The sequence below is a fragment of the Caenorhabditis elegans genome, chromosome I, assembly GCF_000002985.6.
Source record: "Caenorhabditis elegans chromosome I".
Lineage (NCBI taxonomy): Eukaryota > Metazoa > Nematoda > Chromadorea > Rhabditida > Rhabditidae > Caenorhabditis > Caenorhabditis elegans.
Genome location: NC_003279.8, coordinates 13,123,766 through 13,143,089, shown reverse-complemented (window position 1 = coordinate 13,143,089; position 19,324 = coordinate 13,123,766). Strand labels below are relative to the sequence as shown.

General features: G+C 34.4%; 6 protein-coding genes, 1 non-coding gene and 1 pseudogene across 10 annotated transcripts; 4 read left to right on the top strand and 4 right to left on the bottom strand.

The window, feature by feature from the left end:
* Nucleotides 1–1,191: 1,191 nt before the first annotated feature.
* pals-14 (Protein containing ALS2cr12 (ALS2CR12) signature) lies at nucleotides 1,192–3,968 on the bottom strand. Its single transcript, NM_060901.4, has 6 exons — nucleotides 3,873–3,968; nucleotides 3,679–3,826; nucleotides 2,238–2,491; nucleotides 1,899–2,070; nucleotides 1,689–1,856; nucleotides 1,192–1,540 (listed from the first exon to the last, which is right to left on the bottom strand). The coding sequence occupies exons 1-6, from the start codon at nucleotides 3,956–3,958 to the stop codon at nucleotides 1,301–1,303; spliced, it is 1,068 nt and encodes a 355-aa protein (NP_493302.2). The 5' UTR covers nucleotides 3,959–3,968; the 3' UTR covers nucleotides 1,192–1,300.
* Nucleotides 3,969–4,545: 577 nt separating this feature from the next.
* pals-6 (Protein containing ALS2cr12 (ALS2CR12) signature) lies at nucleotides 4,546–6,700 on the top strand. Its single transcript, NM_060900.2, has 4 exons — nucleotides 4,546–4,778; nucleotides 5,015–5,269; nucleotides 5,432–5,812; nucleotides 6,121–6,700. Exons 1-4 carry the CDS (start codon nucleotides 4,569–4,571, stop codon nucleotides 6,502–6,504), a joined length of 1,230 nt encoding a protein of 409 aa, NP_493301.1. The 5' UTR covers nucleotides 4,546–4,568; the 3' UTR covers nucleotides 6,505–6,700.
* A 233-nt stretch (nucleotides 6,701–6,933) lies between these two features.
* Nucleotides 6,934–9,442, bottom strand: pals-9 (Protein containing ALS2cr12 (ALS2CR12) signature). The gene is made up of 5 exons (NM_001025831.4): nucleotides 9,272–9,442; nucleotides 8,711–8,964; nucleotides 8,226–8,397; nucleotides 7,841–8,011; nucleotides 6,934–7,317 (listed from the first exon to the last, which is right to left on the bottom strand). The coding sequence occupies exons 1-5, from the start codon at nucleotides 9,335–9,337 to the stop codon at nucleotides 7,096–7,098; spliced, it is 885 nt and encodes a 294-aa protein (NP_001021002.1). The 5' UTR covers nucleotides 9,338–9,442; the 3' UTR covers nucleotides 6,934–7,095.
* A 1,181-nt stretch (nucleotides 9,443–10,623) lies between these two features.
* pals-5 (Protein containing ALS2cr12 (ALS2CR12) signature) lies at nucleotides 10,624–12,277 on the top strand. Its single transcript, NM_060899.6, has 3 exons — nucleotides 10,624–10,875; nucleotides 10,940–11,320; nucleotides 11,812–12,277. The coding sequence occupies exons 1-3, from the start codon at nucleotides 10,678–10,680 to the stop codon at nucleotides 12,145–12,147; spliced, it is 915 nt and encodes a 304-aa protein (NP_493300.1). The 5' UTR covers nucleotides 10,624–10,677; the 3' UTR covers nucleotides 12,148–12,277.
* 21ur-13800 lies at nucleotides 10,806–10,826 on the bottom strand. Its single transcript, NR_050668.1, has one exon.
* Nucleotides 12,278–12,702: 425 nt separating the features above from the next.
* pals-7 (Protein containing ALS2cr12 (ALS2CR12) signature) lies at nucleotides 12,703–14,620 on the top strand (the record flags this gene model as incomplete). Of its 2 annotated transcripts, none has more annotated exons than NM_001381241.2 (5): nucleotides 12,703–12,838; nucleotides 12,920–12,982; nucleotides 13,032–13,226; nucleotides 13,841–14,203; nucleotides 14,246–14,620. In NM_001381241.2, exons 3-5 carry the CDS (start codon nucleotides 13,050–13,052, stop codon nucleotides 14,618–14,620), a joined length of 915 nt encoding a protein of 304 aa, NP_001366918.1. In that variant the 5' UTR covers nucleotides 12,703–12,838; nucleotides 12,920–12,982; nucleotides 13,032–13,049. The 2 variants fall into 2 exon arrangements, with proteins under 2 accessions (NP_001366918.1, NP_001368490.1); NM_001381240.1 differs by having other exon boundaries at nucleotides 12,743–12,838.
* Nucleotides 14,621–15,213: 593 nt separating this feature from the next.
* C17H1.12 lies at nucleotides 15,214–15,938 on the bottom strand (annotated as a pseudogene). Its single transcript has 2 exons — nucleotides 15,761–15,938; nucleotides 15,214–15,470 (listed from the first exon to the last, which is right to left on the bottom strand). Coding segments are annotated over exons 1-2 (435 nt in total).
* A 501-nt stretch (nucleotides 15,939–16,439) lies between these two features.
* pals-11 (Protein containing ALS2cr12 (ALS2CR12) signature) lies at nucleotides 16,440–18,922 on the top strand (the record flags this gene model as incomplete). 2 transcript variants are annotated; one of them, NM_001306450.3, is made up of 4 exons in its annotated part: nucleotides 16,440–16,505; nucleotides 17,373–17,549; nucleotides 18,135–18,497; nucleotides 18,540–18,914. In NM_001306450.3, the coding sequence occupies 4 exons, from the start codon at nucleotides 16,440–16,442 to the stop codon at nucleotides 18,912–18,914; spliced, it is 981 nt and encodes a 326-aa protein (NP_001293379.1). The 2 variants fall into 2 exon arrangements, with proteins under 2 accessions (NP_001293379.1, NP_001040636.1); NM_001047171.5 differs by lacking the exon at nucleotides 16,440–16,505 and having other exon boundaries at nucleotides 17,406–17,549; nucleotides 18,540–18,922.
* Nucleotides 18,923–19,324: the final 402 nt, after the last annotated feature.

Below are 19,324 nucleotides of genomic sequence, written 5' to 3'. Positions count from 1 at the left end.
GATCGTGTTTTATATTTGTTGATTTACAAATAACTGTTTTCCAGTGCGGTATTGAAAAATTCCTTACAGAGGGATTATATTAAAATATTTAATAGGATACTTTCAATGAGTAAAAAACCTGACTAAAACCAAAAGTTATTGTAATAAAATTAAGGATGTGTAGAAAATAAGCAATGAAATGAAATATCGATCGATAAGAAACCATGCATATACATGAGAAGTAAGACGTTTAAGTGATGAAAATTCATTTTTATTCCTTATAGTGTGTTTAAACCATAGTTCCGTATATTATAACCCATTTATTGCTTATTGTGTTTACAATGTATGATAAAATTTATGTGCTCTTCCTAATTGTAAGTGTAACTTTTGATATAAACAACTGTTATCATCAATTCACTCTATTTCAGAATTCATGCAATTGCTTTTTTAGCTTTCAAATCAGGAGTTTGCAAATTATCTCTGAAAAAAAAAATCCGAAGCAATAATTAATTTCTGTTAGTAGAGAAAATGGGACGAAAAATTGTACTTTAAATATGATTTTTCTGGTCGGAGAGCGAATTTTTCTAGTTTAAAGTGCTCATCTGTCACTATTTTTGTGTATGGTTATTTGAAATGTCTTCTAAATTAGAATTAGTTGTTCAAAAAAGTAAGCCCAAGTTCTTTGTTTGGCCTCATATTTTTTCAGCCCTACATTAATTTTCCAAACTTTGAAAATTAATGTCTGGCTTCAAACTAACTTTTTCAAAAATCCCTGTAGCCATTTTGTTGCAAATTATGTGTTCTTCCAGAATTTGAAAACGACATTCCAAAAACTTCTACATATGACCGCCAAGTTCAAGCAGAAAAAGTGAATTTCCGAGCACATTTAGAGACAAAATGGAATAGACAATTTTTATGCAAAATTAGTAGATTTTCAAAACTTGAAAATAAATATATGACTTCACACTAAATATCGTTTCAATAAATTTTTGAATTTTTGTTTGGCGGGTCTCGGCACGCTCGGTGTGTACGGTTACTTTTGTTTCACGTATGTCAATTGGATTTATATCAGATAGTCATTGGACAATGTTGATTTCCACGGTGGAAAGTTCGCGGATTATCGATATTGTAGAGTATTGCAGAAATGATTTTGTGACAGTAATAGATTAAAAAAACAATCGGATCGACTTTTCGAACTCAATAACAAGTCAATACAAAACTGAGTATTTTATATTCCAAGAAAAGGAAGAGTCGAAGTTTACTTTCAACTAGAAACCAGCTGAGCAAGTACATAGTTACCAAGACAATTATTAATGTTCAATTAGTTCCCAATCGCATTTGTCGAAGCACTCGCAGACGAAGTACTAATTCTTCTCCATTTAATTGAATTACTCTCAGTTTCTTCACGGATAGCAACCATATCACGAGTCAAATTATCGATCTTTTCCAAAATTCCACTGATACGGCCGTGATCCTGTTTTGCTGCAAGACGTGGCAACGTTGAACACACTAAACGGATGTCGCTCGACTCCATGCATCGTTTCATTTTATTTGCCATTTCCTAAATTGGAAACATTTAAAATATCGTTAATTTGTCCAATGGTTACGCATTTGGATTAGAAAGCGGCAATGTATGAGCTTGGGCCAGGTGAGATTTTGTTTAGGCCGCGCTCAAGCTTGATTGATGCCTCAATGCGTCAGAAACTCACCAAACAGCCGTCAACCACACGGGGATCTGCTTCTCGTTCATCGTACATATTACTTTTGAGCTGTTGAATTTGAAAATCGAATTTTGATTTTGCCATTTCTATTTCCCCCGTATAGTACTTAATTGCTTTGATAGCAGTTGCATGGTAGTCCTGATCTTTGTCCTCACACTGAAACATATATGATACACGATTGTCAGTTATAAAGTTTACCGTATTTTTCAGTTCTTGCAAAAGTTCTGTGGTCTTATTAACGACATCAATGCTATTCTTTAGCTTTTTAATCATGGCCAAGCTTGCATTACTGCTTTCAATGCCTAATTGCATATTCTGTGTGTCCTCAATATTTGTCATCCGTGTCTGGTGCTCAATCGCCATGCGTTTACTGAAAATGATAGCATTTTAAAAGTTTTTTAATGGTATAGTTAAACGATTCATTTGCCTCTCTGAAATTCTTTAAACGTTTGATGCAATTTTTCAATTTTTTGAATAAGTGCTAAACATTTCAGTAATGTCCCTACACTTAGTTTTCAATGGACTTCAATGGATCACCTTTTTTCATCCATCTCCTCCATTTTCAACGTTTGTTGTTCGTCTCTCTTCTTCTTAATTGCCTCGAATTTTGTTTCATTGAGTTTCCTCATAGTTTCCTGATGGTTGACAAGGTCCTCTGTTCGTTGCTTTTCAAGAGCTTCACGTTGTTGCTCAATTTCTCTAACATCTTTCTCACCCTTCCGTTTTATACTTTCCAGTTCAGATTCTAACTTTTTCTTATCGTTCTTATGGCTTCTTTTGAGTTCTTCGATCTGAGGAAATATAGTTTTTAAGTATAATGGGATGAAATGTAGTGTGCACCAGAAATATACACTTTATTGTTACTCTTGAAGCATTTTCTTTCTGAGAAAACTTGCAGAAAAAGAACGACACAAGACGGTTTAATATAATGCTTTTGTAGAGGAAAAGCGACCCAATTGCAGCTGAATAACGGCAGACGGTCATTGGGCAAAAGGCGGATGACAAATTTTGTTTGTTTTAAACTTGGTTGTTGGGTTTTTAATTTTAATTTTAATTTATCAATTTTCCGACTGGCGCACGATAAATTGTTTTAAGAAATAGTGAAGCGCTACCCTTTTCTACACAGTAAAGCATTTTCTTTGAGTTTTGCGGGATTTCAAGAAAATTCTAGAAGATTCTAAATGTTTCTAGAAAATTCTAGAAATTTTCTGATTATTCGAGAAAGTTTTATAGTTTCCTATTTTTCCAGAAAATTTCCTAGAAGAATTTTTTCTCACTATCAGAAAAAAGTCTTCCGCCAATTTTTTTTTCAGAAAATTTGAATAGCCGCCAAAACTTATGGGTCTCGCAACGAAGGGTCTTACCACGAAGGGTCTCACTGATGAATAATCCATAGAACTTGTTTTTGAAGATTCCAGAAATTTCTTAAATTTTCCAGAACCTTCCGCAAGGATCTAGAATTTCACCGAGTTTGCAACAGACAGTAACTCATATTTCCTATTTCTAAAGTAATCCTACCGTACTCCTACAGTACCCCCACAGTACTACTATAGTACGCCGACCATATCCCTCCACTAACCCCAAGGAAATACCCCTTCAAAAGACGAAAAGTCAATTTTTCAAAACTACAGTAATCCTACAGTAATCCTTCAATCTCTTCAACAAACTGAAACGTTTGACGTCACCAAAACAAACAAAGAAACAGAACGAACAAAAAAAAATTGGCTGTATTTTTTATATTATGATGTCTCTCACTTGCTTCTTCCTAAGATTTTTCAAACCATATTGATTGGTTATTTTATAGTGAAGGCATGCACTCCATTTCCAAATATCTATGCAAACTTTCAATGAACCAATTATTCAGAGCCATTTCTCGTAAAAGAAGTTGCCTCTGGAAACGTCTACACCTTAATGAAAATTGCTTCTAAAACTACAAACTACAGCGTTCTACGCACAATATTGGTAAGCATGATCATACCGCTTTGTTGTGCCTCTCCTCTGCCGCTTTTCTCTCTGCTAAACTGGATTTAAAATTCTGTAGCATATCTTGCCGATGGTTTTCCTCTTTCTGTGCGATACGTTCCACATGTTGCGTTTGCTCGTTGACTATCTTGTTTTGCAGTTCACTGAAATAATCAAAACCGAATTTTGGTACCTTGTTGCGAAACGAACTTGATGCTTTCCCGATTAAAAGCACGAAGATTGCTCAAACGTCTTTCAGAAGCCTCCACGGCGCTGTTATATGCATCATCGCCCATCTTCTAAGAACCTTCAAAAATAAAATATTAACGCTGCAATTATGTATTATATATTGTGAATAAAATACTGAAAACCGGAAAACAAGCATGAATGCTGAAATGTTATAGATTCATGATAAGAGTTTTTATAAACAAAATTAAACGTAGCAAGAGCAAATATTTGTATGAAGATAACGAATCTAAGGAATGGGTGTTAAATTTCATCATATTGATAACACTCTAACTTCATTTATAAGTCCTTATCAAGCGAAATTTAGTTTTGTTCGCTTCATTTTTTTTTGAATATGAAGAACTCATAAAATATATTTTTTTTAGTCTCGTTATTTTAAATTAATTTCGTTATTTTTGTACAAATCCATATAACCATTGAGAATTTCAAAACTCTTGATATGCAACGTTTTTTTTTCTGAGTAGATGGGTAAAATTTTAAAGCTAGATATAACATGTGAGCTAATTTAGAAGAGTTGTAAATTATATTTCTTTTTTGGAATGGTACTACCAGTGCTGAAATCCCCAAAAAAAAATTTTTGTTACTCTGTTTGTTATTCCGTTTGTTACTAAAACTACTCCGTTTGTACTAATTTTTTAGTTTTCAGATTGTTTCATAAAAATGGGTTCTGGATCAAGCAAATTACAAGAGGAGAAAGAAAAAAAAGAACGAGAGGAAAAAGAAGCGCGGGATGCTGAGTTGCAAAGAAAGATGCAAGTAGAGGATCAGGAGAGACGAGATGAATGCAATCGTCAGCGTATGAGAGATTTGAGAAGCTCTGAACTATCGCAAAGAAAAACCGAGGAAGAACGGGCAGATATACAGAGACAGGTGACTTTATAGATGGTACTGGAAAACCGGAAATCCGTTTCATTCGGACGTCTGGTGTCATCGGTTTCTCTTTACTGTAAAAAAAACATAAAATTAAAAAAAAAAAAACATACGCCCGCTACACATCAGCCGTTCTCCTCTTAAAGAAAAATTTTAAGAACTGTTAAATTTTCTTTCTTACTTACAAAGCCGAACTCCTAACGACTCGCGTCCGGCCTTATAATGTTTTTATTCAGGCAGCTCTAGAACAGTTACAAGCGACAAAAACTGAGAACAACAAGAGGGAGGATGAGCTCAGAAAATCGCAATTTGAAGCAAACGTGAAAGCAGCGGAAAGGGCAGATGAGGCATTAAGAAGCCAAAAAGATGCCGATAAAATGGAAATTATGACAAGAGAGAACAATGATCAAGAAACGCTGAAACTGATTCAGGAGAATAAACTTCAAGCCGAAGGAAACATTTTTGCAAATGTGTCTGCGTTGAAAGATCAGGTGAGTAGAAACTCTTGAATGATTGGCTGGGGTCCTAGTTTTCCAAAATCTTCGCCGAGAACAATTCAAATTCCTGTTTCGCGGGCACCTTGAAAATCTAAGACCTTGTTCGCGGGCGGTAATGGTGAAGAGATTCAAAACACAAATTTATTTTAAATTCAGAACAAAAGATTCCAAGATGAATGTCATAGCGAAAAGAAGCAGTTTGGAATTAAAGTTGAGGAGACGACAGCACAAAACAACGACGAAGTTTTGAAAGAAAGTGCACAGACAAATCATATCAAGTTGGGTAATCAACAAAATAAACTCACTCATGAGTCACGAATCATGGCGTTAAAGGAAGGAAATACGGTTACAAAGATACACGTTGGTCAGGCACAGGAGAAAGACAGAAAAGAGACGAATTTCATTGCTGCTGTCAACAGAATGATTCAAGCTGGACGAGATCTTCCAGAAACCGTTGATTCTTTGGAAGGTCATACATTAAAGCTTAGATATGGAAGTGATGCATCGGCTTTGGAAAGCGACATTGGGCTTTGTGAGGTTAGTTTGTTGTATTATCATAGGGAAAGCTGGATAGGGAAAGGTGGATCAACATCGGCCCATCGGCGGCTCAAAAAGCCGCAGACGGCTCTATGGCTAACCAAAGGCCGCTATTCGTCCGTCATTGGCCCGTCACCGGTTCAATATCCCCCACTGATAGTGAGCCATTTTTCGACCGTACCAGGATCCTAGGAAATTCTCAAAATAGAATTAGCTTAAGCTTAAAATAATATTTTTCAATAAACTATAAGCATTCATCCTAATTCCACTCTTCTCTTAGAAAATAATGATAACTATGTATTTTGCAGATCATTGTTTCCAGTATTAACCGCAAAATATCGAAACTACAAGACAGTTGCATAGATCTTTCCAACTATGCCATCGCAGATCATAGAATGGTTCAAGAAATGCAAAAAAACGCTCTAGGAATCAATGAGTCTGTTCGGAGGATTCAAAGTCATTTAACACAATTCCGAGTTTCGTTGTCGGACAATCCAATTACCAATTCGATGGAACTGTACAAAAAAGTTCAAACCGAAAGTCACAGCTTGAGTACGAAGATTAACTCGATGCCAGTTGTCACTGAAACCAACCATGCGGTGGCGTATTTGAGAAAACAAAGAGAAACACTAGCTCTGAATCTTCCTACTGTTGCACCAAAGGGCAAAGTTCAAACATCTCTAGAGGATTGAAAGAAAACATCTTGATTGTCCTTTCAACTGTGTTATAATAAATTTATTTATTCGTTTTTGTAACTTTTTTGATATTTATCCTCAATAGTATTCCTGTAAATAAAATGTTCATTGTTCTATTTTTGTACCTCGTTGAAGTCGACGTTCAACTTTTTATCATTTTTTATTCTGTAAATAAATAGGTTGTATTATTGCATTGTATAAAATTTACTTGCATAAAATGGGAAAATTTTAAGATTAAAAAAAAATTAAACTCCAGTGTTACAAACCAAAAATATCATCAATATAAATGGTTACATAAACTCTGGAATGGAATGAAATAGTATTAAGAGTTATTTATATTTGAAGTTACAATTAGCAAGAACACATATTTTAATGACACTTTTCAAAGATTATAAGGAAAAATCGACGTAGTTCCAACATATTATAAAGAAGAGGAATTTAATGTTCATGTTCACACACGAGTGCACTATGTCTATTAATTTTGAATTACATTAATTGTCTATGGATGAATGCAAAACAGTAAGCTCATATGTACAGTTTAATTTGTTGAAAATAGCTGCAAAGCAAAGATTCCTATTCATGTAGTTCTCAGTCAGCCTTCCAGAAAAATGTTCCACGTCGTTGCCAATGAATCAATTTGTGCTGAACTTCTTCATAAATATCACTAAAGTTATCAATCAAACTGTCGATAATGTTCATAATTTCACTAATACGAGCATGATCCTGTTGTGCAGCAAGACGGGGCAACGTTGTACAAACTGAATGAAAGTCACTCCACTCCATGCATTGATCAATTTTATTTGACATTTCCTGAATTTGAAGTGTTTTTTGAGCACGTTGAAAAATTCTTGTTCAACATGTATCTTGACCAACATTCGAGCAATACTTATAATTTTGGTTTAGAAATTGGTGAACCTTTGAAGGTGGCGTAGCCGAAATTTATTATTGCTTTATTAGACCCGAAATTGCCTGGAAACACCGCATTTCAAAATGAAACTTATTGAACACCTCTCAACATAAATACATGTATACTCATAGTTACAGGATAATTTCAAATTTCAAATTTAAACTAACTTCAGGTTATTTTTTAATGCAATTTTCTATTGAGCTGTTTTCAAGAAGTTTTATTATGAAACTCGATGTTTCCAGCTAAATTCGGGTCTAATAAAGCAAACTTTTCTTAATATTCGATTACACCATTTTTAAAATAACAACTTTGAAAAAAAAATTATCACTTCTCCAGCGCAGATTTCTATCTTTCTTAAACTGTTTTGCCACAGAACCAGCATCACTTTTTAAAATGAAATATAACATTTCGAGAATGCAAACTCACCGAACAGTCGTCAACCACTTGGGGATCTGCATCACTTTCCTGAGAGATACTACTTTCAAGCTGTTGCTTTTGAAATTCAAACTTCGATATCTTCTTTTCTATTTTATCCGACATGTACTTGATTATTTTCATATCAGTAGGAGAGTAGTCGTAGTTGTATTTGTCCTCACACTAAATTTATTGGTACTTGTGTATTATTTCCCTTCAATATTAAAATAAATGTGCAAAGTTTTTAGTATATTTTAGGCCTAGGGAATTTCCATTTCTAATCCTAAATAGGAAAAATGGGCATCACATTTTTTGAAATGAGTAAATAAATTGAAGTTTAATTTATTTAAAAAAAAATGAGAGGAAATAGTACATTTTCAATTACTATTAAACTTACCAAAATTTTCAGATCTTTCAAAAGATCTGAGATCACATTGACGGATTTAATGCAACTTTCCATATGTTTAATGACGGCCAAACTCGCTTGTCCGCTTTCTATGTTTGATAGCATGTTTTGAGCATAATTCATATTTGTCATTCGAATTTGGTGTTCCATCACATTTCGTTCACTAAAAAATGTTAACATTCTTAAAATTTTGTAAATGTTAGGTTGCGAAGCCCACTTGAATTACTATTTTAGCAAAGTAAAAATTGAATTTTGAAAAAGTTCCTTTTTTAACATGATAATTTTATTGAATCTTCTTACTTTTTCGTAAACTTCAAATTTATAAAAGATTGGTTCCATTAAAAAAATGTTGGCGATTGCCGTTTTTTCCGAAAAATTCTGGCCCCAATTTACAGACCCACTACAAAAAGAAGAAACTACGTTATTTTTTAGCTTTTGTGCCTTGGATAAATTTCACATAAACGGTATTTCCTAACCTTTTTGCCTTCATTTCTTCCATTTTCAATATTTGTTGTTCTTTTTTCTGCTGAGCAATTTCTTCGATTTTTTTTTGCTTTAGTTTCTCCATAGTTTCGTGATGCTCGACACGGTATTCTGCTCGTTGTTTTTCAAAATTTGCACGTTGCTTCTTAACTTCTCTAACATCTTTTTCTCCCTTCTTTTTTATTTTTTTTATTTGCATTTCTAATTTTGCCATATTGGTTTTGTGTTCTTCATTGAGCTGTTCAACCTAAAAAAAAATGTTCAAGTTTCAAAACGCGCGATTATTCTTATAGAAGTCGCAAAAAGCCTTTTTAGAAGTATGGGGCCTAATTAATGGGCCCTAGGAGCCTGTTGTCTTACAGGGCTGTATGCCGGTCCAATTGAAAAGTTTACACGAATGTTAAACAAATTCAGATCACACTTGATTTAAAAGTATTGAATTCGCGTTTCAATTGACCATTTAACGGCCTAAGATGCCGGGCCAGCTTGAAAGCCCAGTTCATAATGAATTGAAGGTCCGCGTGTACCCCGAGCTTTCACAAAAACAAGCATACCGATTTCTTATGCATTTCCTCTGCGGCTTTCCTCTCTTCAGCGATGAAATTCAAGTGTCGTGACATGTTTTGATGATGTTTTTCTCTTCTTCCAAAATACGTGCCAGATTTTGCATTAGCTCGTTGGATATTTCAGAAGCTTCAGAAGTTTGCACCTATTGCGGGTTCCTCCTAAATTAAAAAAATGTAACACGAAAATATTAATGATGGCGTTATGTTACATATTCTAAACATATGGAAAATTAAAGGAATGCTGAAATGAAATGGAATACTGATAACAGTTGTTTATATTTGAAGTTACAATTAGCAAGAACAAATATTTCAATGACACTTTTCAAAAGGAATAATTGATGATTCCTCCTGAAACTGTATAAGTCGTTGCCACATGTCATAAGGAAGAGAAATAATTTTTCATCACCTTGCTAACACTAAAATTTGTTGAAATACTGCAACGAATGAAAGAAGTGTGTATAACTTTAAATTGCCTCAGCTATCTGAGGAACTACTTCCTAGAATTTTTGGTGCTTCTAGCTAGAAAATCTAAATAACTCATAAGTCTCTGCCCGCTCAACACGCTTAAAATCACAGCTTATTCTCTTGTATAAAATTATAACAAGCGCTGTACATTTCCCAGATTCAAAAAGATTCATTTTGCATGTCAGATCTCAACGTCGGCCGATGCTCCTTTCTCTAGTCAATCCAAAGTCCAAAGGTTTCTTTTCTAATGTCGTTCCCCTTTGGAACAGTATAGTTCACAACGTATCAACATTCCTTTCCCCCTCCCAGTTTATGTACCTAATAAACCAACAAATCTCATTCTTTTAAATTTCTCGTTGTTTTATCCTCTTATGTCAAATAGTATTTACTTCTCACACTTAAGATGGACTCTGACGGGTCTTTCTTATTTTATGTGTTATTCGATTTTCCCCGTTGATCTTCTATTTATTACATTTTGTTACTATTTTATCAAATTTCGAATAAACAAACAAACTTCAAGTCTAGATTTCTCAAATTCTTATGTTTGATTTTTGAATTTTTTTATTTTTGCATTTTTTATTTACTCTCAAAAAGTTGCAATTACTCATAATTTTGGAAATGGACCAAAAAATTGTTTTCTACATTTTTTATTCTGTAATTTTTTTTATTATTGTAGAGGGTCGGAATATGCGACATTGCTTTGGATTTTCTCAACAGCTCATTTTATTTCAATTTTTTTTGGCAATAGTTTTATTGTGATATTTAGTCATTTTATAGTTAGATCATTATAACTGTGTTTAGGCTAAATCTCCACTGGCGTTTAAATTGCAAAATAAAAAAAAAATATGAAGGTAAATCCTCAATTTTTCAAATTCAGGTAGCCGTAAAAGGGTTACAAGGGACAAAAATTAAGAACAACAAGAAAGAGGATGAACGCGTCACGTCAAAAAGAAATACTCGAAGCAATTCAGAGGGAAGAACAGGCATTGAGAAACCAAAAAAACGCGTATGAAGAGGAACTGATGACGAGGGAGAAGATTGATCAAGAAATGCTGAAACAGGCCTATGAGAATAAAAATCACATCGAAGAAACAATATTTGCAGAAATCGACGCGTTGAAAGAGAAGGTGAGTAGAATCTAGATTCTCCCAGAAATGCATTTAACCACACACAAACCTATTTTCAATTCAGAATGTACGATTTCAAGAAAAGTGTCATAACGAGAGGAAACAATTTGGACTGAAAATCTGGAAGACCGTGGAAGAGAACAACGCCGATGTTTTGAACGAAATGCAGAGAACCAATGAAATCAAGTTGGGTAATCAACAAAATAAAGTAGATCGTGAATTACGAATGCATGCGCTAGAACAATGGACTCCGGAAACAAAGGTGTACGTCGGCAATGAACTGAAGAAGGACAGAAAAGAAGCTGTTTTCATTGTTGCTGTCAAGAGAATAGTAAGCGCTGGACAAGATCTTACAGACGAAGTCGACTCTTTGGCGGATCACACATTTGAACTAACAACCGGATGTAAACGATCGGCATTGGAAAGCGATATTGGACTATGTGAGGTTTGTTGTTTCATGGAGAATTGTTTATTTCAATACAGTTTGTGACGTCATTTTGCGACATAATTTGTCCGCTTTCTGGATGTCGGATAATGCCGAGAAACTTTGAGAAATGTCGCGAAATTGCGTCACAAATTGTATCGAAATGCATGTGAACTACCCGTTTAATCGGTAGACACAGGTTGGATTTCTTTACGTTTTATAGAGCGCATTTGCCTCTGCGTAGTACATAGTTTTCCGCGCGTTTTTTTTTCTATTCTGTTTGAGAGGAATTGTAGTGTGAACTAATTATACTATATATGTAATATGTAATGTATACTGGTTGCTGTAGCACCAGAAATGTGTAAAAAACTAAACATCTATTAGTCGCGCTAGAACGATTGCTCCGTGAACACTACAATACAAAGTTTACTACCAATAGATAACTTGGTTGTGAAACTCTAGCAATTTTCGGGGTTTAAAAAATCTAAATTAAGACATTTTATATATTGCAGCATATTGTTTCCATGATCATCAGCAAAATAGCAGAACTACAAGATAGGTGCCTGGAGATATCAATTTTCTGTACCACAGATCACACCATGGTTAAACCAGTGCAGAAAAACGCTGAAGAGATTGGAAAGTCTGCACGGGAGATTCTAATGCATTTAGAACGATTTCAAGTTTCGTTGTCGGACGATCCGAATACCAATTCGATAAAACTTTTTGAAAGCGTTCAAACCAAAAATGACAGACTGAAGAGAATGATTAAATTGATCCCAGATGTCACTGAAACCAATTATGCAGTGACGTATTTGAAAAAACGAATAGAAAATGGGATGGATCTTTAGAGTTTTGCACCAAAGGACAAAGTTCAAACTAATCTGGAGGATTGAAAGAAAACATCTTAATTGTCTTTTCAACTGTGTTATAATTGGTTTGTTTTTTCTCTTTTGTTCTCAATAAATTTGCTGACTGAGCAAAATCACCGAATATCGCGATACACTGTCCATTCTGTACAAGTTTTCTGGAAGGCATGTTGTTCGGAATCTGAAAATGCTGCTGCTCGATGAAGCAACTAACACATTGGACAACAAAAAAAAACATTTAGTGCAGACAGCTCTTGAAAATTTTAGTTGCAAAAATTATTGCACGGAACAAAATTTACAACGATCTAGTTTGAGCACAACTGGCCCAATCTTAACTTGTGTTTTGTGCTAGTATGTAGCTTCTCTAGGGAATTTCATCGAAAAACTGATGAGGAAGAAAGAAAAACAATTAAATAATTTTCTAAGGAATAAATAAAAACTGCGAGTAGTTCTTGAGGCTCACTTCAATTTCGGAAGTTTCACTTACACCTCGTGCCGTCGAACAGTTACTGATAAGAATAATATTGTGAGGAATAGTCAGCAGTTCTTGCTTTAAAAGTTGTCTCTCTGAATTTATTTTACAACTTTTCCATACTTTTTAGCAATTTGCCTGCAAGGTATTTGACTGATTTTTATGGTTTTTCAATACGGCGGATAAAAAATTAACATGAGTGTAAGCATCATTATAGGAAACTTATTTTTCAAATTTAAGACAATTCACCATTTCCCTCTTTTTTAAATTTCAAACTTTCAGGCAGCAAGAAACTACGTGTACGCAGTAGACTATAAATTGGGATACCTACGAATAAGATACCCAGTGAGTTTGAAAATATTAGTCTTTACTAAATATATAATTTTTGAAATAGGTGCCCCGGCAAATAAGTATGAAGAGAATTCAAGATGATCATGTAAAACACGTGAGAGAATTGAGAGAAGAACATCGAATCGCCTTAGCGAACAAGAAAAAGTCGAACAACTCTGAATTGGAAAATAAGCGGAACGAGTTACAATTAGAGGAAGAACAGTTGAAGAGATCCATTCAAAATATGGAACATGACATGGTTAGTTATATGCGTGGGGTTGGTATACTGTCGAGCTACTGTAGTATTACTAGAGGGGTATTGTAGAAGTACTGTAGTGTTACTGTAGTATCAGAAAATATGAGTTTCGCTCCTGTGAAAGGATATTGCTTTGGGGTTAGTAGAGGGATATGGTCGGGAACTGTAGCAGTATTGTAGGGATACTGTAGGAGTACTGTAGTGTTACTGTAGTTTAGGAAAAATTGGGTTTTTGTTTTTTGAAGAGATATCGGTTTGAGGTTAGTAGAGGGATATGGTCGGGGTACTGCAGTGGTACTGTAGTTTTAGAAATTTTAGTTTTTTTATGAAGAGAAATAGATTTTTGGTTAGTAGGGAGATATGGTCGGGGTACTGTAGCAGTATGTAGTTGTCATGTAGGAGTACTGTGGGATACCTGTCGTTTTGGAAAAAATGAGCTTTTTTTAAAATTGATTTAGGGGTAGTGGGGGATATGGTTGGGGCTACTGTAGGCATATTGTAGTATAATTGTAGTTTGGGACAAAACTAGATTTTGCCTTTTGATATGATAAGGAGTGGAGGTTAGTAGGATTGTGTCGGGTTACTGTAGAAGTATGTTGCGATAGAAATAATTTCAGAGAATGCAAGCAAAGGAGGAACAGCGATCTGACATTGAAAAACACGAATTGACGAAAAGAGAAATAATTGAACAACACCAAGAAACTATATCAAATTTGAATCGATCAATGTCGGAAGCGGAAAAGAGCATGCGAGAACAGAAATTCATACATCAGACCAAATGTGAAGAAATCGACTTGATGATGAAACTGAAACAAGGAGATCTGGCCAAAGCACTCAGAAATGATATTCTTGAAGAAAAATATAATAGTACAGTCCAGCACGTGAAGCATATCTGGACTCTGATCTCAAAGGCGATGACGGTAATTCACAAATCCCTGACAAACGATGATAAACAAACGATAAGTACAAGGAATCGCGAGGTAACAGTTAAATAGTTCCAATTTGAGCACAGTTTTCTTCAGATTCTCGTGACTCTTGTGAAGAATAAAATGGATAATTTGGAGGAAGCATCAGAAAAAGTGTTGAATTTCAAAGGATATGATGGTATGAAAGGCGGTGCGAATACAAATGTGGTAAAACAGATTCTCAACAAGATCGTTGATGTTCGAAATAGTTTGAACACATTTTTGAGCACATTCTCTGAGATGGACAAATCACTCAAGGCTTTCAAAGCTTTCAAGGATAGGATGAATATGTTAAATTATGCAGTCAGCAAGCTGCGTAACATTAAACTACAGAAACATGCTGACATTGAAATCAGAAATATGGAACTGATTTTAAATGAATGGGAGAAGGATTGCAAATTTGCACACACTTCGAAAAGTCTTATGAACTGAAGTTTATTTTGATTGTTCTTTTGATTGTTCTTTTGGTGATACTTGTTGCAGTCATCATTCAACGTTAAAATTTTTTTTGTTTTGTGAAGAAATAAAATATTTGATTTTTGCTGCCAAAATAGAAAACCTTATCGCCGTAAAATAGAAAACTAGTAACAATTGTGGATCGAATATAACTATGTATATAAAAGTTTGAAAACATTTCTCGTTCTTTAAAGATTTCAACTTCAGTATTGGAAAAACTGTCAATTGTTGAACCCTCGTTGAACAACAAATTGAGGGCATAACTTTACCCCATCACTTCTTAAAATTTTGTAAATGTTAGGTTGCGAAGCCCAGCACTATTATATTTTAGCAAAGTAAAAATTGAATTTTATTTTGCAGTCAAATTGGCAATTGTCGTTTTTTCCGGAAAATTCAGCAATTTGTCGTTTGCCAAAAATATAATTTGCGATTCAATTTATGAAATTTTATATGCAATAAAAAATTGTGTGAATTCCGACCGCAATCTACATCCCCACTACAAAAATAACAAACTACGTTATGTTCAGCTTTTGTGCCCTGGATAAATTTCACACCTCAGGTAACACTCCTTACCTTTTTGCATTCATCTCTTCCGTTTTCAACATTTGCTTCTCTGTTCTCTGCTTTTTAATGTTTTTGAATTTGTCTTTATTTAGTTCCTTCATCGTTTCGTGATGGTTGACAAGGTATTCTGTTCGTTGTTTTTCAAAATTTGCACGTTGCTGCTTAACTTCTTTAACATCTTGTTCTCCCTTCTCTTTTATTTTTTGTTGTTGCATTTTTAACTGTGTCTTATTGGTTATGTATTTTTTTCGAGTTTTTGAACCTAAAAAAAAATTTAAGTAGAGGTGGCAAAAGGCCAACCGATGGGCTTGTGACATAGGGGCTTGTCGTCTTAAAGAGAGCTAGGCCGGCTTAATCGAAAACTTACACAATTGTTAAACAAATTCAGATTACACTTCATTTAAAAGTATTAAATTCGCGTTTCAATTTGACGATTCAACAACCTAGGTTGCCGAGCCATCTTGAAAGCCCAGTTAATAATGAATTGAAGTCCCGCGTGTACCACAAACTACAAACCACAGCGCTTAATTCACAACTTTGATAAGAACGAACATACCGATTTCCTATGTATTTCCTCTGTGGCTTTCTTCTCTGCAGCGCTGGAATTCAAATGTCGTAACATGTTTTGGTGGTGTTTTTTCTCTTCTTCCAAAATACGTGCCAGATGTTGTCTTAGCTCGTTGGATATTTCAGAAGCTTCCAGTTTGCGGGAGGAGGTCGCGTCACTCATTTTCTTTTTTTTTGCACCTAGTTCGCCCTAAATTTTGAACATTTTGTAGCCCGAAAAAATTAATGATGACATTATGCTACATATTCTAAAAATACGGAAAACCGGAAAAGGACTATGAATACTGAAATGAAATGAATATTGATAACAGTTGTTTATATTTGAAGATACAACTAGCAAAGACCAATATTTTAATAACACTTTCGAAAAGGAATAATCGAAAATTCCTTATAAAAAATGAAACTGTATAAGTGATTGCCACATGTCATAAGGAATAGAAAAGATTTTTTCATCACCTTGCTAACACTAAAATTTGTTTAAATACTGCCACAAATGAAAGAAGTATGTATAACTTTAAATTGTCTCAAAGCTATCTGAGGTACTTGTTCCTAGAATTTTTCGGTATTTCTAGCTATACAATATAGATTACTCAAAAATCTGAATTTCTCAAATTCTAATGTTTGATTATTGTTTTATTTTCATTTTCCAGAATGCTCTGCAAACATGAGTTGGTCTAGGAGCGACTGGGACTTTTTTGAGGATTTGTTTCGTTGCCTAAAACAAATATGGGTACTTTTCCTTTTCTACCCCGCATTTTTAAAAGAATATTCCAACCATTGAATTATTCGAATTTAATTCTCACGTGAATGTTTATTTTAATACTATTTTCATTTTTAGGCTTAGAAAACAACATTAATAACTGCCTAAACACATAAAGTTCACGTTTTTATTAAAGAAAATGTTCCAGAAAAATGCGGGGTAGAAAAGGAAAAGTACCCAAATAGTTTTTAGCAACAATGTAATGCGTTTTTTTTGGTTCTGAAAACATAATCAGTTCAAAATAAGGAAATATCTAAACAACGAAAAACTTCTCCTTTGGTGCCAAAATAGCCCAATATCATAATAAAACTTTTCAAAAAAAAACTTGTAAATTTTTATATGCGCTGTCAAAAAGTATCAGTTACTCAGTTTTGCCACTCATAATTTTGAAAGTCGACCAAAAAAATGTTTCCTACATTTTTAATACTTAAATTCTGTTTTAATTATTTGTATGAAAACATTGTAGGGGTTGGAATATAAGAAATTGCTTTGGATTTCCTCAAAAGCTCACATTTTTCAAAATTCTGGCAGTTTGCAAAAACTTTGACCGAAAATTATGAAAAATCCAAATTTTTTTTGGAGTTTTTTATTATGATATTTGCTCATTTTGGATCATCATAAGAAAATTTAGGCAAAATCCTCACTGGCGCTATTGCACCTTTAAACTGCGAAATATGAAAAAAAAAATGAAGGTAAATCCTCAATTTTTTAAATTCAGGTAGCCGTAAAAGGGTTACAAGCGATAAAAATTGAAAACAACAAGAGAGAGAGGATGTACTCGTAAAATCAGAGTTGAACAATATATTAATCCTTACTAAATATATTTTTTTGAAATAGGTGAAGCGAATTCAAGATGATCATGTAAATAATATGAAAGAATTGAGAGAAGAACAACGAATTGCCTTAGCGGATAAGAAAAAGTCAAACAACAGTGAATTGGAAAATAAACGGAACGAGTTACAATTAGAGGAAGAACAGTTTAGGAGTAATATTCAAAATATGGAACATAGCATGGTTAGTTATATGCATGGGTTGGGATACTGTGGAGCTACTGTAGTTTTACTAAAGGGGTATTGTTGGAGTACTGTAGTATTGGAAAATGTGAGTTTCTCTCTTGTGAAAGGATATTGCTCTGGGGTTAGTAGAGGGATATGGTCGGGAACTGTAGCAGTATTGTAGGGATACTGTAGGAGTACTGTAGGAATACTGTAGTTTAGGAAAAATTGAGTTTCTGCCTTTTGAAGAGATATCGGTTTGAGGTAGGTGGAGGGATATGGTCGGGGTACTGCAGTCTTACTGTAGTTTTAGAAATTTTAGTTTTTTAATGAAGAGAAATTGATTTTGGTCGGGGTACTGTAGCAGTATGTAGTTGTCCTGTAGGAGTACTGTGGGATATCTGTCGTTTTGGAAAAAATTAGCTTTTTTTTTAAATTGATTTAGGGGTAGTGGGGGATATGGTTGGGGCTACTGTAGGAGTATTGTAGTATAATTGTAGTTTAGGACAAGACTAGATTTTGCATTTTGATGTGATAAGGTGTGGAGGTTAGTAGGATTGTGTCGGGTTACTGTAGAAGTATGTTGCGATAGAAATAATTTCAGAGAATGCAAGCAAAGGAGGAACAACGATCTGACATTGAGAATCACGAATTGAGAAAAAGAGAAATAATTGAAAAACACCAAGAAACTATATCAAATTTGAATCGATCAATGTCGGAAGCGGAAAAGAGCATGCGAGAACAGAAATTCATACATCAGACCAAATGTGAAGAAATCGACTTGAAGATGAAACTGAAACAAGGAGATCTGGCGAAAGCAGTCAGAAATGATATTCTTGAAGAAAAATATAATAGTACTGTCCAGCACGTGAAGCATATCTGGGCTTTAATCTCGAAAGCGGTGACGGTGGTTCACAAATCCCTGAGCAATGATGATAAACAAACGATAAGTACAAGGAATCGCGAGGTAACAGTTAAATAGTTCCAATTTCTGCACAGTTTTCTTCAGATTCTCGTGACTCTTGTAAAGAATAAAATGGATAATTTGGAAGAAGCATCAGAAAAAGTGTCGAATTTCAAAGGATATGATGGTATGAAAGGCGGTGCGAATACAAATGTGGTAAAACAGATTCTCAACAAGATCGTTGATGTTCGAAATAGTTTGAACACATTTTTGAGCACATTCTCTGAGCTGGACAAATCAATCACGGCTTTCAAAGCTTTCAAGGATAGGATGAATATGTTAAATTATGCAGTCAGCAAGCTGCGTAACATTAAACTAAAGAAACATGCTGACATTGAAATCAGAAATATGGAACTGATTTTATATGAATGGAAGAAGGATTGCGAAAGTGCACAAAATTCGAAAAGTCTCTTGAATTGAAGTTCATTGATCTTTTCGTGATACTCATTGCAGTCATCATTCAACGTTTAAAACTTTTTTTTGTGTTGTAAGGAAATAAATGTTTAATTTTTGCAGTTTGAAAAATTTCTAGTTTTTTTTTCAAAGATTTTAACTTTAGTGTTGAAAAAACTGTCAATTGTTGAACCCTCGTTGTTTTTCGATTGGTTTGCCGTTTGCCAGACCGATTGGCAAATGGCAAGCAGATGACATAACTTCACCCCATCACTTTTTCCATTGTTTTTTCTAACTTGATTAGTGCCCTAAAATTAAGTGTTTTCTCAGGTTGCAGAATGGATGCCGCATCTAGGGCTGTTTGGGCAGCAACCCCCCGCAGCCCTTTAGCAACACAGTATCATAAAACTGAATAAAAATTGGGTTGATGGTGCTGA

Excerpts from the sequence above, each read along its gene's own strand:
- pals-14 (NM_060901.4), bottom strand. The coding sequence starts at position 3,958 with ATGGGCGATGATGCATATAACAGCGCCGTGGAGGCTTCTGAAAGACGT. Across the intron at positions 2,071-2,237 it reads GAGGAGATGGATGAAAAAAG|TAAACGCATGGCGATTGAGC; the intron begins GTGATCCATTGA and ends TATCATTTTCAG. Across the intron at positions 1,857-1,898 it reads TGCAAGAACTGAAAAATACG|TGTGAGGACAAAGATCAGGA; the intron begins GTAAACTTTATA and ends TATATGTTTCAG.
- pals-5 (NM_060899.6), top strand. The coding sequence starts at position 10,678 with ATGAACGCGTCACGTCAAAAAGAAATACTCGAAGCAATTCAGAGGGAA. Across the intron at positions 10,876-10,939 it reads TCGACGCGTTGAAAGAGAAG|AATGTACGATTTCAAGAAAA; the intron begins GTGAGTAGAATC and ends TTTTCAATTCAG. Across the intron at positions 11,321-11,811 it reads GCGATATTGGACTATGTGAG|CATATTGTTTCCATGATCAT; the intron begins GTTTGTTGTTTC and ends TATATATTGCAG.
- pals-9 (NM_001025831.4), bottom strand. The coding sequence starts at position 9,337 with ATGTCACGACACTTGAATTTCATCGCTGAAGAGAGGAAAGCCGCAGAG. Across the intron at positions 8,398-8,710 it reads GAAGAAATGAAGGCAAAAAG|TGAACGAAATGTGATGGAAC; the intron begins GTTAGGAAATAC and ends AACATTTTTTAG. Across the intron at positions 8,012-8,225 it reads TGAAAGATCTGAAAATTTTG|TGTGAGGACAAATACAACTA; the intron begins GTAAGTTTAATA and ends CAATAAATTTAG.
- pals-6 (NM_060900.2), top strand. The coding sequence starts at position 4,569 with ATGGGTTCTGGATCAAGCAAATTACAAGAGGAGAAAGAAAAAAAAGAA. Across the intron at positions 4,779-5,014 it reads GGGCAGATATACAGAGACAG|GCAGCTCTAGAACAGTTACA; the intron begins GTGACTTTATAG and ends GTTTTTATTCAG. Across the intron at positions 5,813-6,120 it reads GCGACATTGGGCTTTGTGAG|ATCATTGTTTCCAGTATTAA; the intron begins GTTAGTTTGTTG and ends TGTATTTTGCAG.